Consider the following 23489-nt stretch of genomic DNA (forward strand, 5'->3'; position numbering starts at 1 on the left):
AATTACTTTATGTTGAATGAGTGACATGTTTATTATAAGAATGAATGAATCCTTAAGAATGTAAACCATGCCTCAGTAGAGTGTGAATCCCTGTGTGAAGAATGATTCATCAGTAACTGAAATGTAATTGGCATTTTCTGCCATTGTCAACAAATCCTTTGTCAGACAGTACGCTTTGTCACTTCTAGTCATTTGACATGTTTACTACAACACTGATCATTGTTTGATGGAAGGCCATTTATAGGCCGAATCATTAGTAACGGTGGAAGATTACTAAGGTTATACAAATGTTGCTCTCACAGACCCTCCCAAACAAGCACATGATTGACAGGATTTTGCTTAGCACACACACTTAAATTGGCAATAGAACAAGTCTCACACAACGCTAAAAAGAAAAGCAAAGATGCTAATAACCCTTCTGAATGACAGTTGCAGGAAGGAATTCCATCACTACTGTTTGTCACTGAATGTCTATGGGGGCCTGTTTTGTCACTTCAATCACCGTAAACATTTAATGTGTTGGAGACATGTCGTATTAAAACCTGTGTTGCCCTCACTCTCCTTGTTGTGATAGCTACCTGTGGCGGCAACGTGACAGGCCCTGCTGGGGTAATTCTATCACCCAACTATCCACAGCCATACCCACCAGGAAAAGAATGTGACTGGAGAATTAAAGTCAACCCTGACTTTGTTATAGCCCTAATTTTCAAAAGGTATGTCGCTCATGCTACGCTTTGAGCCACCCACGGTAATAAGGACCAAAGTCAAAGAATAGATGGAAAGAGCGATTCCACTCTGTCTTTGTCAGTTTGGCAATTACCGTAAACAAACATCAAACACTATCAAACACTGCTGTGTTTGAGGTGAAATAGTTTGCCTTTGTTCAAATATTATCCAAATCGATGTGTTGTACTGTATTATCCAATATCCCTAGATGATACCTATAAATGGAATAGCTTTTATAAAATGTATAATTTTAGCTTGTGTTACTTTTTTTATTTTTACCTTCATTTAACTAGGCAAGTCAGTTAAGAACAAAATCGTATTTTCAATGACGGCCTAGGAACAGTGGGTTACTGCCTTGTACAGGGGCAGTTAGCTTGGGGATCTGATCTTGCAACCTTTTGGGTACAAGTCCAATGCTCTAACTACTAGGCTCCCTGCCGCCCCAGAGTTATAGGCCTACTGTGTGATGAATGTAGAATACTTGCTAGCGGTGTATGTACCCACAGGAATTACATTGACTCCCATGAGAAAAATCAAAACAAACTGATCTGACAGTACAGACAGCCCCCACATGCCTGATTCAGGGTCAAGCCAGGCTGAGCCGGGCTGGCCTTGCCATAGTTGCTAGAAAAGACAATGTGAAAGGAAATATGTGAAAAGGAAATATCCGAGCCAGCACAGTATGCTTCTGATTGACCCTATAGTGTGAATCAGGCATCAGTCTTTTATGACCCAGGTTCTCTTTTGTATCCTCCCAGTTTCAACATGGAGCCCAGCTATGACTTCCTGCACATCTATGAGGGTGAGAACTCCAATGGTCCACTGATCAGCAGCCTGCAGGGAAACCAGGCTCCGGAGCGCATCGAGAGCAGTGGGAACAGCCTCTTCCTCGCCTTCAGAAGTGATGCCTCCCTCGGGATGTCTGGTTTTGCCATTGAATTCAAAGGCAAGTGATGCATCATGTTAGTCTCGTAGGAAATGACCCTAGCTTTCTTTGAAAGTGTATAGCTCCGGCCATATTGTAAGGTTGATGTCTCTATTGAAATGTTTTCAATAGATATAGGTTGTTAGGATGAAAGATTTCTAGCCACTGGATAATATATTTTGTAGACTATTTATTGATAAAGCCTTATTGTATGTGTTTCTTCCTGTCAGCTAACTGTCCTTATTAGCTGGCCCTTTTGCCTGTTGTTCATAGAGAGCTATTCAGCATCTGAAAAACAGTAGGTTTTCCAACCTACGTCTTTGTATTAAATGCCTTTTGATTGAGTGCATTGATGATCGACTGGATAAGTGGTTTTATTTATTAAGCCCATGAAGTTCACAAAACCCATGAACACAGATGTGTGTAGTATTTTTCCTTTTTGACCTCTCGTTCTTCTTGGAAGATTTACTAAAACCAATCAATAGCATAATTTGTTGTTTGATTTTGTACATACGGCCCTGTATTTAGCTGTGCTTTTGTCGATAAGAGCAGCTAATTACCTTTAAGGGGAACTGGGTGAGATTTGTCATCTCCCAAGGCTAAAAACACAATTTTTTCCTGTAAATCAATCTCCTATATCGTAGTTTTTCCCCCCCATCCATGCACCGGTAACTAAGGTCATTTAAATGTTGATTAAAGAGGGTAAAAAAAAAAAATGGCATTGCCATTTCTGTTTTCATACTTATTACTGTAATATACTTCATATATTTTTTTTATTAAGTTTTCTACTACTGTATTTCTAATGTATTCATACATCCATTTCAAAATGTAGCTTTAGGTTATGGGCAGTAGCATGTAGACTTTGGCCTTATATGTTGAGAATCATTTCCTGTCTCTGGGTATTGAAATGCTGTTGAAATTGTGATGCACTGTAGCAATTTCAGTGATAGAATCTCCCACCACAGGCCTCCTACTTTCACTGCTCCCCAAAGCACAGGGCAGCAGAAAGAAGTGGGCTGTTACCTGTCATCTTGTTTGGCAGTGTATACAAGCACCACCTCCAGAGCTTTTTCCAACTGTCCTTCTTTGAGTGTCTTGTTGCCAGAAGGACACTGGTTGGCTGCCTCTACAGACCCACATGCTTACCTTGCATTCCCCTCTGTGCTGGTCTTTTCTATTGAGGATGCCTTGGAGCAACTCTACTGTACCTGCTCTTTTTTACTCTCAAACTCCATGTGTTCTTCCTCATACATTAAGGTTCACCGCAGAGCCACAGCAGAAGTCTAGGCGATAAACTAGGGGATCAAAATATCAGTAGCAGCTTCTGGGAATCCCTGGAATGTTCAGTGTTTGAATGCATCAAATATCTCACGATGCATACCCTACCTGTTAATGATATCTGGGCTTTTCAACTGCTGAGTTTCTTTTGCATTTATGGATAAATTACAATGCTTTAGCAAAATAAAAATGGTTTTACATTTTCCTCCTTGGTGTTGTATTGAAATCAATTCTCTCTGCTCAAGACCTGTTGTCCTGCACAGTACTTTATCTTGAGCTTGTATATGTTTTCTACTCCACAGAGAAACCCAGGGAGGCATGTTTTGACCCTGGAAATATCATGAACGGCAGTCGTGTGGGGATGGACTACAAACTGGGCTCCACAGTGACCTATCAATGTAACTCTGGATATACTGCTGTTGGACAAGCCACAATCACATGTGTTATTGGTTTGGATGGAAAACCTATATGGAACAAGGCCCTACCAACATGTAAAGGTACAATATTTTCGGTTTTGGTTTGCCTACAGTTCTAAAAACTGATTTGCAACAGCTTATCAAAGAGAGAGTACCTTTTGTTGTTGTTGTTCTCCCTTCAAGTCTAATTGGTTGGTCTTGGTACCATCATCACCACTATCAATCAAGGCTAATATCAAGCCAATTTTCACTGGCTTTACCAAATGGTTTTGAGGACCCCTTTTTTTCTTTGCACAAGAGGGGAGTATGGGTTTTTCAAAGACCAAGGCTGAACTTTCTGTCATTTATTGACAGTCGTGAGAGCTTGGCGGTGACAACTGCCACTCACATGTCCTCTCTCACACTCCCTCTCTTTTTCATCCCCCTCTCTCTCCCTCTTTCTCTCTCTCTCCTTTATGTCCCTGCGTCTCTGAGGAGACACAAAAACCCAGACAGGTGGCCTTGTAGTTGCTGCCACTCACCGTCTCTATGTCTCCACCCTGCCACTTCACACACCGAGCCTCTACCTTATAGCAGCATGGCCACTTGAGACATGACTTGGATATGGGAGACACACACCACACACAAGTTGTATGGTTGACATGATGAACATGGAATGATGTTGTTTTCAATAAAAATGGTTAGATGTATGCATAAAGCTAACTGTTTTCATATATAAGCTATTTTCTTGGAAACATACACAATCTAGCTTTAGCTACCTTCTACTTTTTAAACCAAATTTAACCTGTTTTCATTTTTCAAGTGTCAGATCAAGAGGGGAGTGTGAGACGCATGAGAGAAAATCCACCTGAGCTCATTCTTTTGAGAGATTTGGGGCTTTTGTAAATCTGATTAAAAGTAATTAAGAAGTTACTCTGGAGTTCACATAAACAATAGAGGGTGTTTTGTGTACCAAGACACAGCTGAAGCAAAGCAAACAGCACATAGTCTCTTGACCATACTGGGTTGAACACTGAAAAAACTGTTTCAAAGAATATATTTTGTTTACAACAACAGGAGACTGGAGAACAAACCAGCAAAGGTACTGAAATCGAATCCATGGATCTATAATGGTTTTACATTGCTAACACTCCTGACCCCTGTTTGTAAGTCAGTCTAAGGGGATTTTAGCTTTTAAACAGCATGTGTTGATTAGTTGACCCTTTTTGATTGAGCGAAAATGCCTTTCCCTTTGAGAGAGCTCTCAATCCTTCACTCCCAGATCATTTATTTGCGTACAGTGATGGTACATTTGGCCCGTTACCTTTTCTATTTTTATTCTTTCCTTTATTTATTTATATTAATTTTGGTGACGAGCTAGAGCATTCATACCATAAGCTGTATTCCCTTGATGAACATTGTGCATTATGGATGTGGCTTAAACATTCAATATTTCATTCTTAATGGAATTATTAAATTACATTGCGTAATTAGAGTTTAGGCTTGGTCATGGACATAGCGGCACAGTTTGGTTGACCTTGTGGCACAGCTAAGGACCTCAGGATCACTATCTGCTTATCCATTATATCATTAAATTGAACCTGACTTTCAGGTGTTGTCTAGTCCTGGGTTTTGTCTCATTGAACGTTTCATAAGTGGAAATGGGAAAGTGTCTTTCCGCTAAGAGCTTATTGAAATATAATTTGTCATTATCAAGAATGTTAAACAGTGACAATGTGGTACCATAACATTGATTTATGGATGTCTGAGCACATTCTGTTTAATCCCTGAACTCCATAAAGGAAAAGTGTGTGGATTGTAAGGGTGAGACATGATGTTGTTAGTGATTCACAAGGCCTCTCAACAATGGAACAATGGCCTCTGTTGATCGATTCCCTGGGCTTGAAAGAGAGCGTAGGTAATGAGCTAAATGGCTTGTTCTGGCCTTTTCAACAGTTGTATATAGCCTACCTCCAATAGCCAACAATGTGCAGGCAAAATTTGATCGGTGATATGAATACCACTTTACTGTGTTTTAAAAAAAATGAAAAGCACACAGCAGGCACAATTGGAAATCACTCTGAAAACCAAAGGGATGTGAAGCAAATGTTGCTGTTTCATGGTGTCACGCCCTGACCATAGAGAGCCCTTGGTTCTTTATGGTGTTGTAGGTCAGGGCGTGACTAGGGGGTGTTCTAGTCTTTTCATTTCTATGTTGGTGCTCTTGGTATGGTTCCCAATTAGAGGCAGCTGATGTTCGTTGTCATGGGCCATTTGCTTATATGGTCTGTCAGTTATGTGTATTTGTAATCCAGATTTTTTTTGTTATGTCACCTTTGAAGAGGATTGTGGGTGTGTATATGCTACACTAAAGCAATGTTATGAAGAACAAGTTTTAAATCCATGAAAGGAAGGGAAATTATATATTTAAAGTCGTTCGAGTCATTCGTTCAAGGTCATGGATTTTGGCTAGATGAAACAACATTTTGTGAAAGGACATTGTAATCTGCTAGCTAATAGTTTGATGTCTGGGAAACGTACATCAGTAGCCTAGCCTATTTCAACATGCTTAAACATAAGCATATTTCCAAGCAAACGCATAATGACCGCTTAAGTAAAAGCATTTAACCACCTCATCTGTGGTTGAATTGATCTTATTTTGCCAGATGATAAAGGTGAACAAAGGTATTTGCTCATTGTGTTCATAAATTAACAAAAGAAAGAGCCATTTCTAAAGGCTGTGGCTGTGCCTGCAAGCCAAAGCCCCTTGAGTGACAGTGAAACGCCACGTGGGTTATATGCAGATCAGTCAAAGTGAGACAGGGTGTACTCACTGTGAATGTTAAACTCTGCACTCCTGACATTCTGCTGCCGGTTGAGAGAAATGATTACTAATGTCCCCAGTATCACCCGGCTAATGAAAGGAATCGTTATGTATTCAATAAAGACTGTGTGGGAAGGGGGTGGGAATATTTGTCCATGAAAACTGTCCCGTACCCAATTAATCCCCACTTTTAGCAGCCGTAAGTGTTTAAGTGGTACATTTTCAGCATTCAGTATGGAAGAAAAGCAAACACTTGCAATGTATCTGTCATGTATTGTTGTTGCTTCAGGGTGATGGTGGGTATCTAGGGCCAGCTTTACTGAATGTTTACACAAGTGCGAAGTTAACAACTGTTATGTTCAAAAAGGAATAGTAATGTAAAAACAAACTCAAACCATGATACTGTCTTTATTTAACACCAACAACCCTTATTTCCAACTTTATTTAGCTACTTCATGTTCAGCCTTTTATGTTTTAATCTCCTCAGAAAATAGCAGGCGCAAACTGTTCACCCATGAAAAACTTGCAGTATATCTGCCCCTTTGGTTTTGCTCTCGACAAGCTGAAGACCAAGTTGTTGCCATTTGAAATGTTTCACTGGGCTGTGATTTTCGGCTGCTTTTTAGAATACTGATGTACTCTGAGGCACTTTTTGGGGCCTTTAGACAAAACTAATTAGAAAAGGGGTGAGATCCCTTTAAATAATAAAGAATTTCCCCCCCTCTCTCTCAGCTTCTCATCCAAACAGGTCTTCTATTTGTTTCCATAGTAACTAAAAGACTTTCTCAGTGCTCTTGAATGAGGAATCTTCCATGACTGTAAATAGAAGGGGTGTGTAATGTGGTTAAAGCACAGTAGTATAGCGCCCCTCAGAGGCAGGAAGCAAAATAACTGCATACACTAGAGCAGTGGTTCCCAAACTTTTTATAGTCCTGTACCCCTTCAAACATTCAACCTCCAGCTGCGTACCCCCTCTAGCACCAGGGTCAGCGCACACTCAAATGTTGTTTTTTGCTATCATTGTAAGCCTGCGACACACACACACTATATGATACATTTATTAAACATAAGAATGAGTGTGAGTTTTTGTCACAACTCGGCTTGTGGGAAGTGACAAAGAGCTCTTATAGGACCAGGGCACAAATAATAATATAATAATAATCAATAATTTTGCTCTTTATTTAGCATCTTACATATAAAACCTTATTTGTTCATCGAAAATTGTGAATAACTCACCACAGGTTAATGAGAAGGGTGTGCTTGAAAGGATGCACATAACTCTGCAATGTTGGGTTTTATTGGAGATAGTCTCAGTCTTAAATCATTTTCCACACACAGGCTGTGCCTGTATTTAGTGAGGGCCTCATGCTAGTGAGGGCCGAGAATCCACTCTCACATAGGTACGTGCTTACAAAGGGCGTCAGTGTCTTAACAGCGCGATTTGCCAAGGCAAGAATCTCTGAGCGCAGCCCTATCCAGAAATCTGGCAGTGGCTTCTGATTAAATTCAATTTTCACAGAACCTCTTGTTGCAATTTCGATGAGGCTCTCTTGTTCAGATATCGGTAAGTGGACTAGAAGCAGGGCATGAAAGGGATAACGAATCCAGTTGTTTGTGTAGTCCGTTTCAGGAAAGTACCTGCGTAATTGCACACCCAGCTCACTCAGGTGCTTCGCTATATCACATTTGACATTATCTGTAAGATTGAGTTCATTTGCACACAACAAATCATACAAAGATGTAAGGGAATACCCCCCTGAAATGGACAAAAATGAATGGGATCTTATTGGCCCCGTACGAAACATATACACGATGTACAATACCACTCAATTGGACGCCGTTTTCAAAACATATTGCAAATGCCAAGTGTCACACAGCAAAAATCCAATAGATGGCGAGTGCGCTCCACCATAAATGTTCATATTGCAAATGCACATCAAGTCAAGACCCAAGGGTCAAATTTTGAAAATAAATTCTAAAACTTATCACCCCCTTAAAAAAGTGCTTTCTGGACCGTTTTTCGAAATTCTTTTGATTTTTTTGTCAATTATCTTCTTTGGGATCTGGGGGCAGTATTGAGTAGCTTGGATGAATAAGGTGCCCAGAGTAAATTGCCTGCTACTCAGGCCCAGAAGCTAGGATATCATATTATTAGTAGATTTGGATAGAAACCACTCTGAAGTTTCTAAAACTGTTTGAATGATGTCTGTGAGTATAACAGAACTCATAAGACAGGCAAAAACTTGAGAAAAATCCAACCAGGAAGTGGGAAATCTGAGGTTTGTAGTTTTTCAAGTGATTGTCTATCCAATATACAGTGTCTGTGGGGTCATATTGCACTTCCTAAGGCTTCCACTAGATTTTGTTTCAGGCTTCTACTGTGAATGGGGAGAGAATAAGAGCTATTTGAACCAGGTGTTTGGAAAAATGGCATGAGCTCAGTCATGCGCACAGCTGTGAGAGCGAGCTGAGTTCCTTTTCATTTCTGAAGACAAAGGAATTGTCTGGTTGGAATATTATTGAAGATTTATGATAAAAACATCCTAAAGATTGATTCTATACATCGTTTGACATGTTTCTACAAACTGTAATGGAACTATTTGGACTTTTCGTCTGGGCTAAACGCGCACGCTTTGTGAATTTGGAATGCTGGACTAAACACGCAAACAAAATGGAGGTATTTGGACATAAAGATGAACTCTATCGAACAAAACAAACATTTATTGTGGAACTGGGATTCCTGGGAGTGCATTCCGATGAAGATCATCAAAGGTAAGTGAATATTTATACGCTATTTCTGACTTCTTTTGACTACACAACATGGTGGGTATCTGTATGGCTTGTTTTGGTGTCTGAGCGCTGTACTCAGATTATGGCATGGTGTGCTTTTGCCGTAAAGCTTTTTTGAAATCTGACACAGCGGTTGCATTAAGGAGAAGTGTATCTTTAATTGTATAACACTTGTATCTTATATCAACGTTAATGATGAGTATTTCTGTAAATTGATGTGGCTCCCTGCAAAATCACTGGATGTTTTAGAGGCAAACATTACTGAACATAACGTGCCAATGTAAACTGAGATTTTTGGATATAAATATGAACTTTATCAAACAAAACATACATGTATTGTGCAACATGAAGTCCTATGAGTGCCATCTGATGAAGATCATCAAAGGTTAGTGATTAATTTTATCTCTATTTCTGCTTTTTGTGAATCCTCTCTTTGGCTGGAAAATGGCTGTATGTTTTCTTGTGACTAGGCGCTGACCTAACATAATCGCAAGGTATGCTTTCGCCGTAAAGCCTTTTTGAAATCGGACACTGTGGAAGTTCATCTTTAAATTGGTGTATAATACTTGTATGTTTGAGGAATTTTAATTCTGAGATTTTTGTTGTTTTGAATTTGGTGACCTGCTATTTCACTGGCTGTTGGCGGGGCGTCCCACATATCCCAGAGAGGTTATACACGTATAAGATCTGTATGAACATACTTTTGTCACATTTTATTGTCATAATTTCTATTTATTTTGTCCATAAGGCATATGTTTTGTCCATTTGCAATATGATATCATAGGAAGTCAAATGTCAGGGAAACATTGCCAAATGCAGTAAGAAATGTCCAAATGCAATATGAAAGTATTGAAAGTGCCAAATCAGGATGTTTTGTCCATTTGCCATGTATGATCATAGGAAGTCAGTTTCCAAACCCAAAAGTCAGTGAACCATGTCCAAATGGCATTTATACTGCCCAAATTATATATAGCACTATGTTAAGCCATGAATCAACCTAGATGGTCTATTTGTCATGAATGATGAGGGAGAAGTGGGACTCTGTTGTTTTTAATGATTTTTGGAAAAACATCCAAAATGACCACCCTTATTGGATTGGCACGGGTGGGGGGTGCTCCCTACCCAACCGTAGACCCTTTGCTCCCCACAAAAAGGCATTAAAAACCATTCCAATCACCAGGTGCACGGCTGTCCATTTGCAATATGGGCATTTACCATCACGAATTTGACATGCTCAAAAATACTGCAGAAATGCAGAAATTGACTGGCCCGATGAACTTGGGATGAACGGGAATTGATAGTGCTTCCCCTCCATCGCTCGTTGTGTTGATTTCATCATGTCCATTTGGTGATGTTTTTTCACTGTTGAATCATACTGCAAATGTACTGTCCATTTGCAATATGTTTCAATGGGCAATTACCATCACAAATTTGACATGCTCAAAAATACTGCAGAAATGCAAAATTGACTGGCCCGATGAACTCGGGATGGCAGGGCAGTGATAGTGGTTCCTCTCCATTGCTCATTGGTCTTGATTTCAGAATGTCAATTTGGTGATGGTATATCTCTTGCCGCTCGGATCCCGTTAGCGGGATCAACAGCCAGTGAAAAAATCTGAGCGCCATATTCAAAACCAAATCTAATAATTTCTATTTCTCAAACATAGGACTATTTTACACCATTTTGTAGATACACTTCTCCTGAATCGAACCACGTTGTCCGATTTCAAAAAGGCTTTACAGCGAAAGCAAAACATTAGATTATGTTAGGAGAGTACATCGACAAAAATAACCACACAGCCATTTTCCAAGCAACTAGCATGCATCACAAATACCCAAAACACAGCTAAATGCAGCACTAACCTTTGACGATCTTCATCAGATGACACTCTTAGGACATCATGTTACACAATACATGCATTTTCTGTTCGATAAAGTTCATATTTATATATAAAAACAGCATTTTACATCGGCACGTGACGTTCAGAAAATATTTTCCCTCAAATACTGCCGGTGAATCAGCGGCACAATTTACAAAAATACTTGTCATAAACATTGATACAAAATTAAACTGTCATTCAAAGAATTATAGATGAACATCTCCTTTATGCAAACACTATGAAAGATTAAAAAAAAAGCTTCATGAGGAAAGCACTCTGCAATAATCTGAGTACTGAGCTCAGAAAAATACACTAGGCTATACAGATAGCCGCCATCTTGGAGTCATCCATTGCATTAGAAATAGTCCCTTACCTTTGATCTTCATCAGAAGGCACTTCCAGGAATTCCCTGGTCCACAACAAATGTTGTTTTGTTCGATAAAGTCCATAATTTATGTCCAAATAACTCCTTGTTGTTCGTGCGTCCAGTAAGCTACTCCAAGTGTAGGAAGCGCGCGGACGATGTCGCGATGAAAAGTAAAAAAAAGTTGTATTTACGTTCGTTAAAACATGTCAAACGTTGTAAAACATCCATCTTTAGGGCCTTCAGAACGTGAAGATTCAGTAATATTTCAACGGCGCCAAGAAGTGCCGTTCCCTGTAGCTCAGTTGGTAGAGCATGGTGTTTGCAACACCAGGGTTGTGGGTTCGATTCCCACGGGGGGCCAGCACAGAAAAAAAAAAAAAAAAATGTATGAAATTGTATGAAATGTATGCATTCACTACTGTAAGTCGCTCTGGATAAGAGCGTCTGCTAAATGACTAAAATGTAAAATGTAAAAATGTAAATGTAAAGTGAAGTCATCCCCTGCCTCAACAACTTCCCCTCCTTCTCATTTGGTCTCTGTTCATTGTAGACGCTTCAAACAACTTTGTAAAGACTGTCGACATCTAGTGGAAGCCGTAGGAAGTGCACAATTATTACTACGTCACTGTGTATTCAATAGGAAACGACTTGAAGAGAGCCCATGCATCCAGATTTCCACTTCCTGGTAGGATTTCTCTCAGGTTTTTGCTTGCCATATGACTTCTGTTATACTCACAGACACCATTCAAACGGTTTTAGAAACTTCAGAGTGTTTTCTATCCAAATCTACTAATAATATGCGTATCCTAGCTTCTGAGTTTGAGTAGGAGGCAGTTTAATATGGGCACATATTTTTTCCAAAATTGTCAATACTGCCCCCTATCCTTAAGGAGCTGTAAGAGTTTTAAACATATTGCAAATGGACAAAAGTCACCCAGCAAGTCACCGACCATCAGTCAATTAGATATCATTCTGACAACAAACTGATGGGGGGTGCTCCTTACCCAACCATGGACCCCTTGCATCCCCTAAAGACATTAAAAAACATTTTAAAAATGTTCTCCTGGTAACCGGATCCAATCACCAGGCGCACTGCTGTCCATTTGCAATATATTTCAATGGGCATTTACCATCACGAAATTGACATGATCAAAAATACTGCCGGAATGCGAAATTGACTGGCCCGATGAACTCGGGATGGCCTGGCAGTGATTCTGGTTCCTCTCCATCGCTCGTTGGTGTTGATTTCAGAATGTCAATTTGGTGATGGTATATCAAGGTTTAAACATATTGCAAATGGACAAAAGTCACCCAGCAAGTCACTATACATCAGTCAATTAGATATCATTCTGACAACAAACTGATACCATCTGACACCAAGCCAACTATCACATATTCCAGAGCAGGCCCAAAATTCACAGTGCCTTCTGTTCAAACCATAATAAAAACATAAAACACATAGTTACGTTCTAGTTGCGGGTCCAGTGCTGACATTATGTGTAGGCCTAGCTGAGGCGACCCCGAATCCCAAGGTTCGGCTCGATAGGTCATTTGGAGCCCGAGCAGCGACCTTAATTGGTGCTGAAAATCCACATTTTCCGGGCGTTGCTACGGGGTCCTTGAATGAGCTATCTTGCGACTGGGACTTTTCTAAATGTTGTCATTTTTGTGATGGTCAAAATTAATTGATGTAGGAGGCTGTTTCTCGGTCTGAGAACCTTCTAGAGCCACATAACTCACTGTGCACTATCGACTTGAGCTCTAGAACAGGTTTCTAAGTTTCAGAGCTCTAGGTCTGACGGTTCTTTGATAGTTCGAACAAAGGTAACTATTGCAGGCTCTGTGTGTCTGTAAGCCCCACACTATGTCACGCCGTCCTTGCTGTGTGTGTGTGTAAGCTTTTCTTGGAAATCTGATGGGAGAAATGACTGATTTACAGTTCATGAGGGTTACCTAGTCACACATATGAAGTTTTGGAAAGATGTGACTTTTGTAACCCTTCGAAACAGCCACTTTGACCCCAATTAACCTCTTGACGGTCGCCTAGGATAGGGGGCGCCACAGCGCATTTTGAAAAAAAATTGTGCCCATTTTAAACGGCCTACTACTCAAACTCAGAAGCTAGGATATGCATATAATTAATACTTGTGGATAGAAAACACCCTAAAGTTTCAAAAACTGTTTGAATGGTGTCTGTGAGTATAACAGAACTCATATGGCAGTCAAAACCCCGAGACAGATCGAAACAGGAAGTGAAATTCTGAATTGCGAACTCAACTTCATCACGTTGCCTCTTAATCACACCGTGAGCTATGGTTCATTGAGCACTTCCTATTGCTTCCACTAGATGTCCCCAGTCTTTACAAAGTGATTTGAGTCTCCTACTGTGAAAACTGACAGAATGACACGCTGTGGAACGTGGTCACACGGAGAGGGCCATCACCATTATGACGCCGGCGCCCCTGGTTACACTCCCCTTTCGAAACGTTTTGAAACACAATGCAATCGTCCCCCTCGAATCTTATTGGAGCTCTCGTTGAAAAAGGCCCTACAGATTTATGTTATACAACGTTTGACATGTTTGAACGAACCTAAATAAGAAAAAAATGCATTTTGTTGAAAGAGTTGCCCCGCGCACGTCGGAAAATTTGGTGAAGCCTTCAGAACGCGCTAACAAGAACAAGCTATTGGGACGTAAAGGATTAACCTCTCTAGGGTCGGCGGGACGAAATCGTCCCACCTACGTAACAGCTAGTGGAATCCTGTGGCTCGTTATTCAAATACCTTAGAAATGCTATTACTTCAATTTCTCAAACATATGACTATTTTACACCATTTTAAAGACAAGACTCTCGTTAATCTAACCACACTGTCCGATTTCAAAAAGGCTTTACAACGAAAGCAAAACATTAGATTATGTCAGCAGAGTACCAAGCCAGAAATAATCAGACACCCATTTTTCAAGCTAGCATATAATGTCACCAAAACCCAGAAGACAGCTAAATGCAGCACTCACCTTTGATGATCTTCATCAGATGACAACCCTAGGACATTATGTTATACAATACATGCATGTTTTGTTCAATCAAGTTCATATTTATATCAAAAACCAGCTTTTTACATTAGCATGTGACGTTCAGAACTAGCATACCCCCCGCAAACTTCCGGGAATTCGTTAACATTTTACTAAATTACTCACGATAAACGTTCACAAAAAGCATAACAATTATTTTAAGAATTATAGATACAGACCTCCTCTATGCACTCGATATGTCCGATTTTAAAATAGCTTTTTGGTGAAAGCACATTTTGCAATATTCTAAGTACATAGCCCAGGCATCACGGGCTAGCTATTTAGACACCCGGCAAGTTTAGCACTCACCATAATCATATTTACTATTATAAAAGTTTGATTACCTTTTGTTGTCTTCGTCAGAATGCACTCCCAGGACTGCTACTTCAATAACACATGTTGGTTTGGTCCAAAATAATCCATCGTTATATCCTAATAGCGGTGTTTTGTTCGTGCGTTCCAGACACTATCCGAAATGGTAAAGAAGGGTCGCGCGCATTTCGCAATTCGTGACAAAAAAATTCTAAATATTCCATTACCGTACTTCGAAGCATGTCAACCGCTGTTTAAAATCCATTTTTACGCCATTTTTCTCGTAGAAAAGCGATAATATTCCGACAGGGAATCTCCTTTTCGGCAAACAGAGGAAAAAATCACAAAGGCGGGGGCGGTCGGGTCACGCGCCTAAGCCCAGAGTCCCTTGATAGGCCACTTGAGAAAGGCGATAATGTGTTTCAGCCTGGGGCTCTGAGCGCCTATGGACGACGTAGGAAGTGTCACGTTAGAGCAGAGATCCTTAGTAAAAGATAGAGATGGAAAAGAAGTTCAAGAAATGGTCAGACAGGCCACTTCCTGTAAAGGAATCTCTCAAGTTTTGACCTGCCATTTGAGTTCAGTTATACTCACAGACACCATTCAAACAGTTTTAGAAACTTTAGGGTGTTTTCTATCCATATGTAATAAGTATATGCATATTCTAGTTACTGGGTAGGAGTGGTAACCAGATAAAATCGGGTATGTTTTTTATCCAGCCGTGTCAATACTGCCCCCTAGCCCTAACAGGTTAAAGGCACTTCCGGTTGGCACAGGAAGCTTTTACAGAATCCTGAGTTTTAAGTCTTTACGTTAAGAACTGACTGATTTACACAGGGTTGAATGCACTATTTCTCACAAACTGCAGGTTGGGTATGGCAAAACACTTTTAGGGTGATTTTAACTACTTCCGGTTGCTCCAGGAAGCTTAGAATCGACACATGTAGACCTCATAGTGGCCTGATGGATTGTCATTGAAGACAGTTTCATAAGGCATTCATAACTCACATAGGCTTCAGGTTGAATTTAGGGGAGCAGGCAATGTAATCCTATGGGGAGAGAAGTCATTGCAAACTTTTTGATGTAAACACTTTCTTTTAACTGTTAAGGGTTAATGCCACATGGTCAAGGTTAGGCTTGCACAGATCGGGTGGGCCTTAGGAACATTCCTGAGGTTGAATTGTCCTTCTAACCCTAACGGTTCCGCCGCTGTCCCCCAGAAGCACCTGAAATTTAGGGACAGGCTTCATTTTTGGCCTACTTTTCACGGTCGCTGCTCTTAGACCGAGCGAGCTACGGTCAAGCGGGGCATCTCGTTGAACTCGGCATGACCGTGAGATTATGGTAATGCCATTACAGGCTCTGTATGTCTTTAACCTCTCTGGGGTATGTGGGACGCTAGCTTCTCACCCGCGGGGTTTAATTTTATTTTTGGTAGTGAAACGAGGCTACTTTGTTAAGAAAAAAAACTCACCCAAATGTATAGCCCCATTGGAAAATATAAATGTACTGTTTGAAAATGTGAAGAATGTTTTATTTTTTAAATTTGTGCGTACCGATGGGAGAATACCTGCACTAGAGGAACTAGACCTTGTTTGGATTTAGGCATGGTCTCTCTCTCTCTCTCTCTCTCTCTCTCTCTCTCTCTCTCTCTCTCTCTCTCTCTCTCTCTCTCTCTCTCTCTCTCTCTCTCTCAGCCCACATTGTACGGTCTGTTAGGTTTAAGCAGCTTGTGGCGTCTGTTACATTACTGTATGCATAAACATGATGCTATGTTAAATGTCCTTAAATAATTCCATATATATATATTTTTTTTAAATATGTTCGGACAATGACTATGTTGGCATGTTGCTACAGTGGCTGGCATATTATCTGGTGTTGATTGAGCATATTGTATAGTGTATTCTTTTGTCTTTATTCTCTTATTTTTGTCCATACTTCTGTTCACTTTGGATAATATTTGCATATATTGAACAGCAAACCAAATAAAACAGGCCATGGTTTCTGGAACCTTCTCATTATGGCATTGTCTGAAATAAACTCTTACTAGTCATGCTAGTACACATTTATAACTACTATCATAATAATTCATACTGCCTGATTGATGCTCAAGTAACCAGTAATATCAACAGCATATTTCATATTAAATTGTAATATTCAGTATCACCGTGGTATCCCACAGTTGGATGTCTGCTGAGTAGATTGACCCCCCCCAGTCCCCTGATATTTGAGATGTTCATATTTTTTGTGGGTAATGTTAGGGCCCTGGTTTGTAAATCTATAATGAAGATTGTTACATTTCCCGTCTTGACAGATTAAATAATGAAATCCAATTTTGCTTTTGATAAATATAGAGGGACCAAGGATTTGGAGTCATTGGTAAGGTTTGTGTTTTCTATCAAAACCCTTAGTGAGTGAGTGACCCAGCATTTGATACCTAGAAGAGAAAGGATGCTTTGGCCTGACATGACACTGACTGCTCACAGTGGAAACAGTTAAAAAATGATCTACAAATTACTGACTGTTACCTAATTCTCTCGTTCCATGTGTGTGAAATTTCTAGTTTCAGGCAGGGTAGACCCCGCAACCAAGAGTTTTTTTCTTACAGTACCAACTCAGTCTTGCCATAGAAAGTATGAGGTGAGGGTGATGTGATCAAAGGTATGGGGAAGGTGTTTGATATGCAGAGGACCATGAGCCGCAGCTGCATCCTGACACCAGGTTTTTGAGCTCCACAAGGTATTGTGGGCAGATGAAGGAGCAGACCTGGGGGGATGAGCGCTGGGAGGCTTAGCATGCTGGAGATGTGGCAAGAATCTAAATCCATGATCATTGTAGCAAAGACCAAGGGGATGAAAGAAACAAGGTAGGTGCAGAAAGATCACATGAGGGTTTCAAGCGATTGGGATTGACATTTTCTGAAGGCAGGGAGTAATAATACTATGAAAGGAAATGAGAAGAAGGGTTAACTAGGGATTTAGGGTCAGGGAGAACAAGAGGGTGAGCGCTCGCTGCTCTCTAACGTTGTGCGTTCAGTCATTTTCTCTCATTTGGTCAGTATTTATTCAGAGTTTCTTTAAGTAGTTTGGAGAGCAGTACACTACTAGTCCAGGGGCCCATGTACAGTAAGATAATAGAATATTGACATTGACAAATTTCCTCGGTTGTGTTCTGTTTTCATTGACCTTACATTTTAAAGTTGGATACCCTCAATTATTTTATTTCACCCTTCATGCTATGTCCTTAAAGGGGAATTTCACTCTGGGGGAATCTGGGCTTGTTTTTATCATGTCTGAGGCATTTCTAGGACAGTGAGATGTGTTTTACACATAATTGCCCAGGAGGAAGGCAGGTCAGGGCTTTGCATGCTGAATGATAGATAACCCTATGATGGCAGTATTGATGGGGTGGGGGGAGGGGGGGCAAGATCTAAAAATACATGTAGTCCTACTTTGTGGCATTTCACGAAGGCTCTATGTTATACTGATCTCACTATACGTGTTTTGGGGTGTAGATATGGTTGTCCTTGTTCGATAGAGCCATTGGACGTCTTTCAGCGATGTTCCTATCGGTGGATTCAGTGCTAAATATACAAGCACACACAGTTTTTCAAGTTGTAGTCTCTGAAAGATTACAACTTGTGTTGGGAGATGCTTTGTGCTCTGGCCCCCATCCCTTCCCCAAGCTGGGATTTTTTTAAAAAGGAGGGTGACACTAACAACAATCCTTTGGGCAAAACTCAAAGAACTGACCAGACACAATTTCTTCAAGTGATTCCTCTCATCAACACGAATTTGATGATGGAGCATTTATTAGCCACATGGTGACATTCAACCATACATGTTTCATTATAGCGAAGAGGATTCTAAACAAAGAGTTTGATTTAGCTAACGTTAGAAGCTCAGCTACAGCCAATGCCAGCACCAAGAGGGCAGATGACAAATATGGTGCCTAGCTAAATAAATTATCTTTCCTGCAAGCCACCTAGCTAGCTAGCTAAATTTAGTTTATCTACTGAAACCCGTATTGTGTATTGCTGGCTAACATATTACTGTGTTACAGTGGGGGGAATCAATTAATTTTTATGTTTGCTAACTTAGCCAGCTATGTAGCTAGCTAGCTAAACAACTACCAGTAGTCATATCTATGACTTAAAATAGAAGAGGTTTTACAATCAGTGTTCTATTGTATCTCTGAACATACTGTATGTTTCTTTGGAATGGCAATTTCATCAAGACCACCTCTCCCATCATCTGCTGATCACCAGTTCTCTTAGATACAAATTGTTAAACAATATAATGTGATTTAACCAAAGATGTTTGGTATCCATTACTGGGAGTTACAGGATTGGTACTGTTTGGTGTTGCACAGAGATTTTTCGTCCTTGATTTGGGGAAACAGGTGTCTCATAAAATGTCTGTGTCCAGTTGCAGGGGGTCAGTTTGAATTTAGAAAATGCTCTGTTATTAAAAAAGTAATACAACAATATGTGCACCGCCATTGTGTCTATTTCAAGTCTTCTCACACATTGATCGAGACAGGTCTCTGTCATCATGACATGCAGTACTTTGGGGTAGACACCCACCTGTCTCGATCAATGAGAGAAGACCTGAAATAGACAAGATGTCAAATAGACAAGATGTCTTTGGGTAAATCACATTATCTGGTGTAACAATCTGTAGCTACAGTTCTCTGCACTTGTGTGTCTCTACACCTGACACACTAGGGCAACACTGAACTGTACTACACTGTTCATACTATTTTTTTTTTTATGTTACTTTTACCATATAACATTGTTTTTGAATACCCAGTTCTCTTGAGGTAGCATTAAATAGTGGACACTCTCCTGTATTTTAGATTTTGACAAAAAAACAAAAAATGTTGGATATCTTAATGTCTAGCATCTGTTTGATGCTACAGAGCCTTGGCCCCTGTACAGTTTATATAAATATCTTATGTGAATCCATAAAGGCAGACACATTTCAAAGATTGATAGAAAAGATCCATATTTATTTTATGGTGGTTCTACGTCAGGGCTCTCCAACCCTGTTCCTGGAGAGCTACCATCCTGTAGGTTTTCAATCCAATCCTAATCTAGCACACCTGATTCTAATAATTAGCTGGTTGATAAGCTGAACCAGGTTAGTTACAACTGGAGTTGGAGCGAAAACCTACAGGAGGGTAGCTCTCCAGGAACAGGGTTGGAGAGCCCTTTTCTACATGGTCTGAAACACATGCTGAACCATGCTGAACCACACTAGCTGCGTTTACACAGGCAGCCCAATTAATTGGTCTTAATCACATCAGATCTGTCAGAACTGATCTGATTGGGCTGCCTGTGTAAAGGCAGCCATAGTCCTTTATCTGGCTTCTGTACACTGGCAATGTTGGGCTGGGGAAGCTGAGATTCTTTGTGCTTATGGATAAAACTCTGCTGAAAGTGGTGTAGGGCTACTTAACCACCAACTGTATGGTCTTCTTGCAGAAGATTTGCTGGTACTGCATGTCTCCTGGAAAGACATGGATGTGGTCTTAGCATTTTGCACTTTTTGTGGAAGGGACGTAGGCCAACACACCTTTTGGTAAAGGTATCAACCAAATGAGACCAGCTAGCGTATTGTTTAGGGACAATGAGGGGACATTGGGAGCTGCTTTTGAGAGGAAAGATCAGTCAACGAAGGGATGGGCTCTCCCTAAAGAAGGTGTAAATAGTCTTAGGAAGACAGTTCTTACACATATTAATTGTTGTGTATGGGAGATTGAAGAGAAATGGCATGTCAATCGCTCATATACACAACAAAACATTTACTGTCTAAGCACAACGCTGCACAACCAAAACCCCCTTCCTCATCTCAAAGTACTGCCTGTAAACCTCCCCCAGCCCATTGACTTTGACAGATCATTCTTGTCAATAGTAGCCCTTTGCAGGGGTAGACATGTCATTGTATTGTGGTTAGACAATCTGCAGAGAGATGAATGAGATGGTTGTGTCATTACTGTTGTAGTCTTGATTTTATACCTTTCAGTATCTCTTGCTGGTTTCTGTCCCACAATCTTGTTGTGCTCCATAACCGTAAGGTGTGTCCGCTCAGTCATGCTTGTGTGCCCAAAATGCCCCCGCTTTGGGGTATTTTTCAGCAGGGCACTGTGGAATGGCTCCAGATACCTTTTTTTGTAAAACTCCGGTTAAAAGGAGAAGAGGTATAGACTAAATTGATTATGTAACAGATGTATATCGTACTCTCCTTGCATTGTGTTTTCTCCTAATAAATCACATCAGCCAGTGGTCCCAGTTGAGCATCATTTATTTCTGTTGTTAAATGGGAAACAGCACATTAGTTGTACAGGGCTTAACGATATTGATGGCTGTCGATGGCAAAATCCCTTGCCTCAAATTTTCATACTGGGCAAACAAAATACAAAAATACAACATGTGTAAATACCTGTTGTTAAATGGGAAACAGCACGTTAGTTGTGCAGGGCTTAACGATATTGATGGCTGTCGATGGCAAAATATGTAGCATGAAGACAACTGTGTTAGCAGTGGGCTTATGTGACCATTACATCGGTGTATGCTAGCTAACACACTTATTTACAGCAATCATATGCCAAAGCACATCCCAGAAAGCCCCTCAATCCCTAACAGGTACCATATACCCACACATGTATAAATCAGTAACGTACAGCAAACTTGTACACATTGTAAAATATAAAATATAAAACAGTATTCAGAACGTGACCTACCCCTTGCATCACATTTTCATACTGGGAAGACCTGACGTTCGCGATCTCCCGCTAGCTGCAAGTGGGGCCAATCACAACACGCCTTATTGTCATCAGAGTTGAACCAACCAATAAGAATGCTTGAACATTAAATACACATTTCTTTAGAGGCAAATGGAAACATAACCAACCCTGTTACAATTACATGGTCTGGAAGCTACTCTGTGGTCCTCAGGGTACCTTTAAACCTGTAACCCCATAACACAAATTATACAAACACTACCCAATTCATGTTTATATCATGCATAGTGTATCTTAGCCATCAGCTTGTAAATATTTTGGCCAACTTACCTTTACCTTGTGCGGAGCTAGGGGTTGGTAGAATCCAATTCTGTACCACCTACAACAAAATACACAACAATACACAATTTAACCACCCCACTAATTGTATTGATCTCTATTAGAATGGCTAGCTATTCTAATACTGTGCCTTCTTCACCTTGAAGAAGGCACAGTGATGCCGAAACGTTGATGATTTACCCAATAAATTACTGGGAGTTTATATATGGAGTGTGTGACTCTCTTTATTTTTATAGTTTATAGCTAAGCATACCTAACATGGACATTTCAATATTGTCAGCTTGCTATTAGCTAACTAGCGTCACTAAATTGGCAGCTGAGACTGTATGAGAATCAACTAACCAACCATAGACAATTTATGCACATTCATCATTGCTACCAACACACAGAGAGTGAGTTAGCTATATTGACTATTCTATTTTTAGTAATGGAGTATTATCCAAGGGTGGAATAGATGGCTACCAAATTGAGATACTCTTTTTTGGTAACATTAGCTAGCTGAAGTTAGCTAACGCCAGTCAAAGATAGCACAAACAAGCATTTTTACTTTACTGATGGTAGCTACCAGTCTAGCAGTGACTACCATAGCATAGGCAAAATTTAAACCAAAAGTATGGAAACCAAAAGATAGCTATATGATTTAGCTGATGGCTTTGAAAGTTCAATACAGGACTGTAACGTTATCTAGCTAGCTAATTTACCCAGGCACCCTTGCAAGCTAGCTAACATTAGGTAACCTTTAATTGCAAATCTTTTGTTTTGTTGTGAAGGAAACAAAATTGACGTATCGCATCACTTCTCAGTTGTCGTCGAAATGAATTCCCCATCAGTTCAGCCTGAAAATCCCTCTGATATTATTTGGTCACCGCATCATTCTTGTTAGCTGCAAGCCACTGGCAGAATTGGGGTGAATCTCTAGTAGGTAGGATGGTGAAAGATAACTAATTTTGTGCTTGTTTGTAATTAGCACAGCCATGCACAGAACACTACATGGGCATGATGGAAAACATTACTGAAAAACAAACATTTTCACAAAAATCTTGCCTAGAGAATTTCTGAGATTACTGTGTGTTGGTCGTTCGAAGTAAACAATGCCATTAGCCTCCTCTACCTAGCGGGCGGTATCAGCATTCGCTATGAATGCAGCACTTAGTGGTTCACTATGAACAGACGAATACACAGGGATTCGAAACTTCCCGATTCTACCAGTGAAATTTAAATTTGCTAGTTAGCTTGTGATGTTTATGATAAAAACGTAATGTTGTTAATATCGTAATGACTATATGCCATGACAGAGCCTGGGTGAAATTCCCCTTTAAAGTGAAGCCACGTGTGTTTCCATGGAGCCATTGACATCAGTATATTTCATCTCTGGACCCATTACAGGCCATATTAAGAATTTACACATGCTTAAGGGCAACTTTAACACGCCAGTCAATTTGGACTGCATACCTATTTTAAACATTGTGTGTTTGAGCTACAGACTTCTGGGTTGTACCGTTAGATATGTCTATTTCTTCTGCATCAGTTGTATGTGTGATTAACGGGGGCTGAGCTAGAGCGGTGTTTGTGAGACAAGGGCGGTTCCCAAAGGGGCCCGGGCTGGGTCTTTTTACAAAAACGTCTGTAGAGTCTGAATAGTTTGAGCTACAAACTATTAAAAGCTATCTATGTAAATCTGAGATTCTCACAAACACTCACATGCTCTATGATGCTCACAAGCTACACAAGAGTCGTTAGAAGGTAAGGGGTTCTTCTAGTTCCCTGTGGCTCAGTTGGTAGAGCATGGTGTTTGCAATGCCAGCATGGTGTGTGCAACGCCAGGGTTGTGGGTTC

General features: G+C 40.3%; 1 protein-coding gene across 1 annotated transcript in view; it reads left to right on the forward strand.

Annotated features, from left to right (window-relative positions):
* LOC106612532 (CUB and sushi domain-containing protein 1) overlaps nt 1–23489 on the forward strand; it is a 200871-nt gene that overhangs the window by 55625 nt on the left and 121757 nt on the right. Inside the window, exons 18-20 of the mRNA XM_014213739.3 lie at nt 575–713; nt 1485–1672; nt 3232–3426. Coding sequence (XP_014069214.3) covers nt 575–713; nt 1485–1672; nt 3232–3426 — 522 coding nt within the window. The remainder of the gene's footprint in view (nt 1–574; nt 714–1484; nt 1673–3231; nt 3427–23489) is intronic.

Source organism: Salmo salar, chromosome 01, assembly GCF_965601325.2.
Source record: "Salmo salar chromosome 01, fSalSal1, whole genome shotgun sequence".
Lineage (NCBI taxonomy): Eukaryota > Metazoa > Chordata > Actinopteri > Salmoniformes > Salmonidae > Salmo > Salmo salar.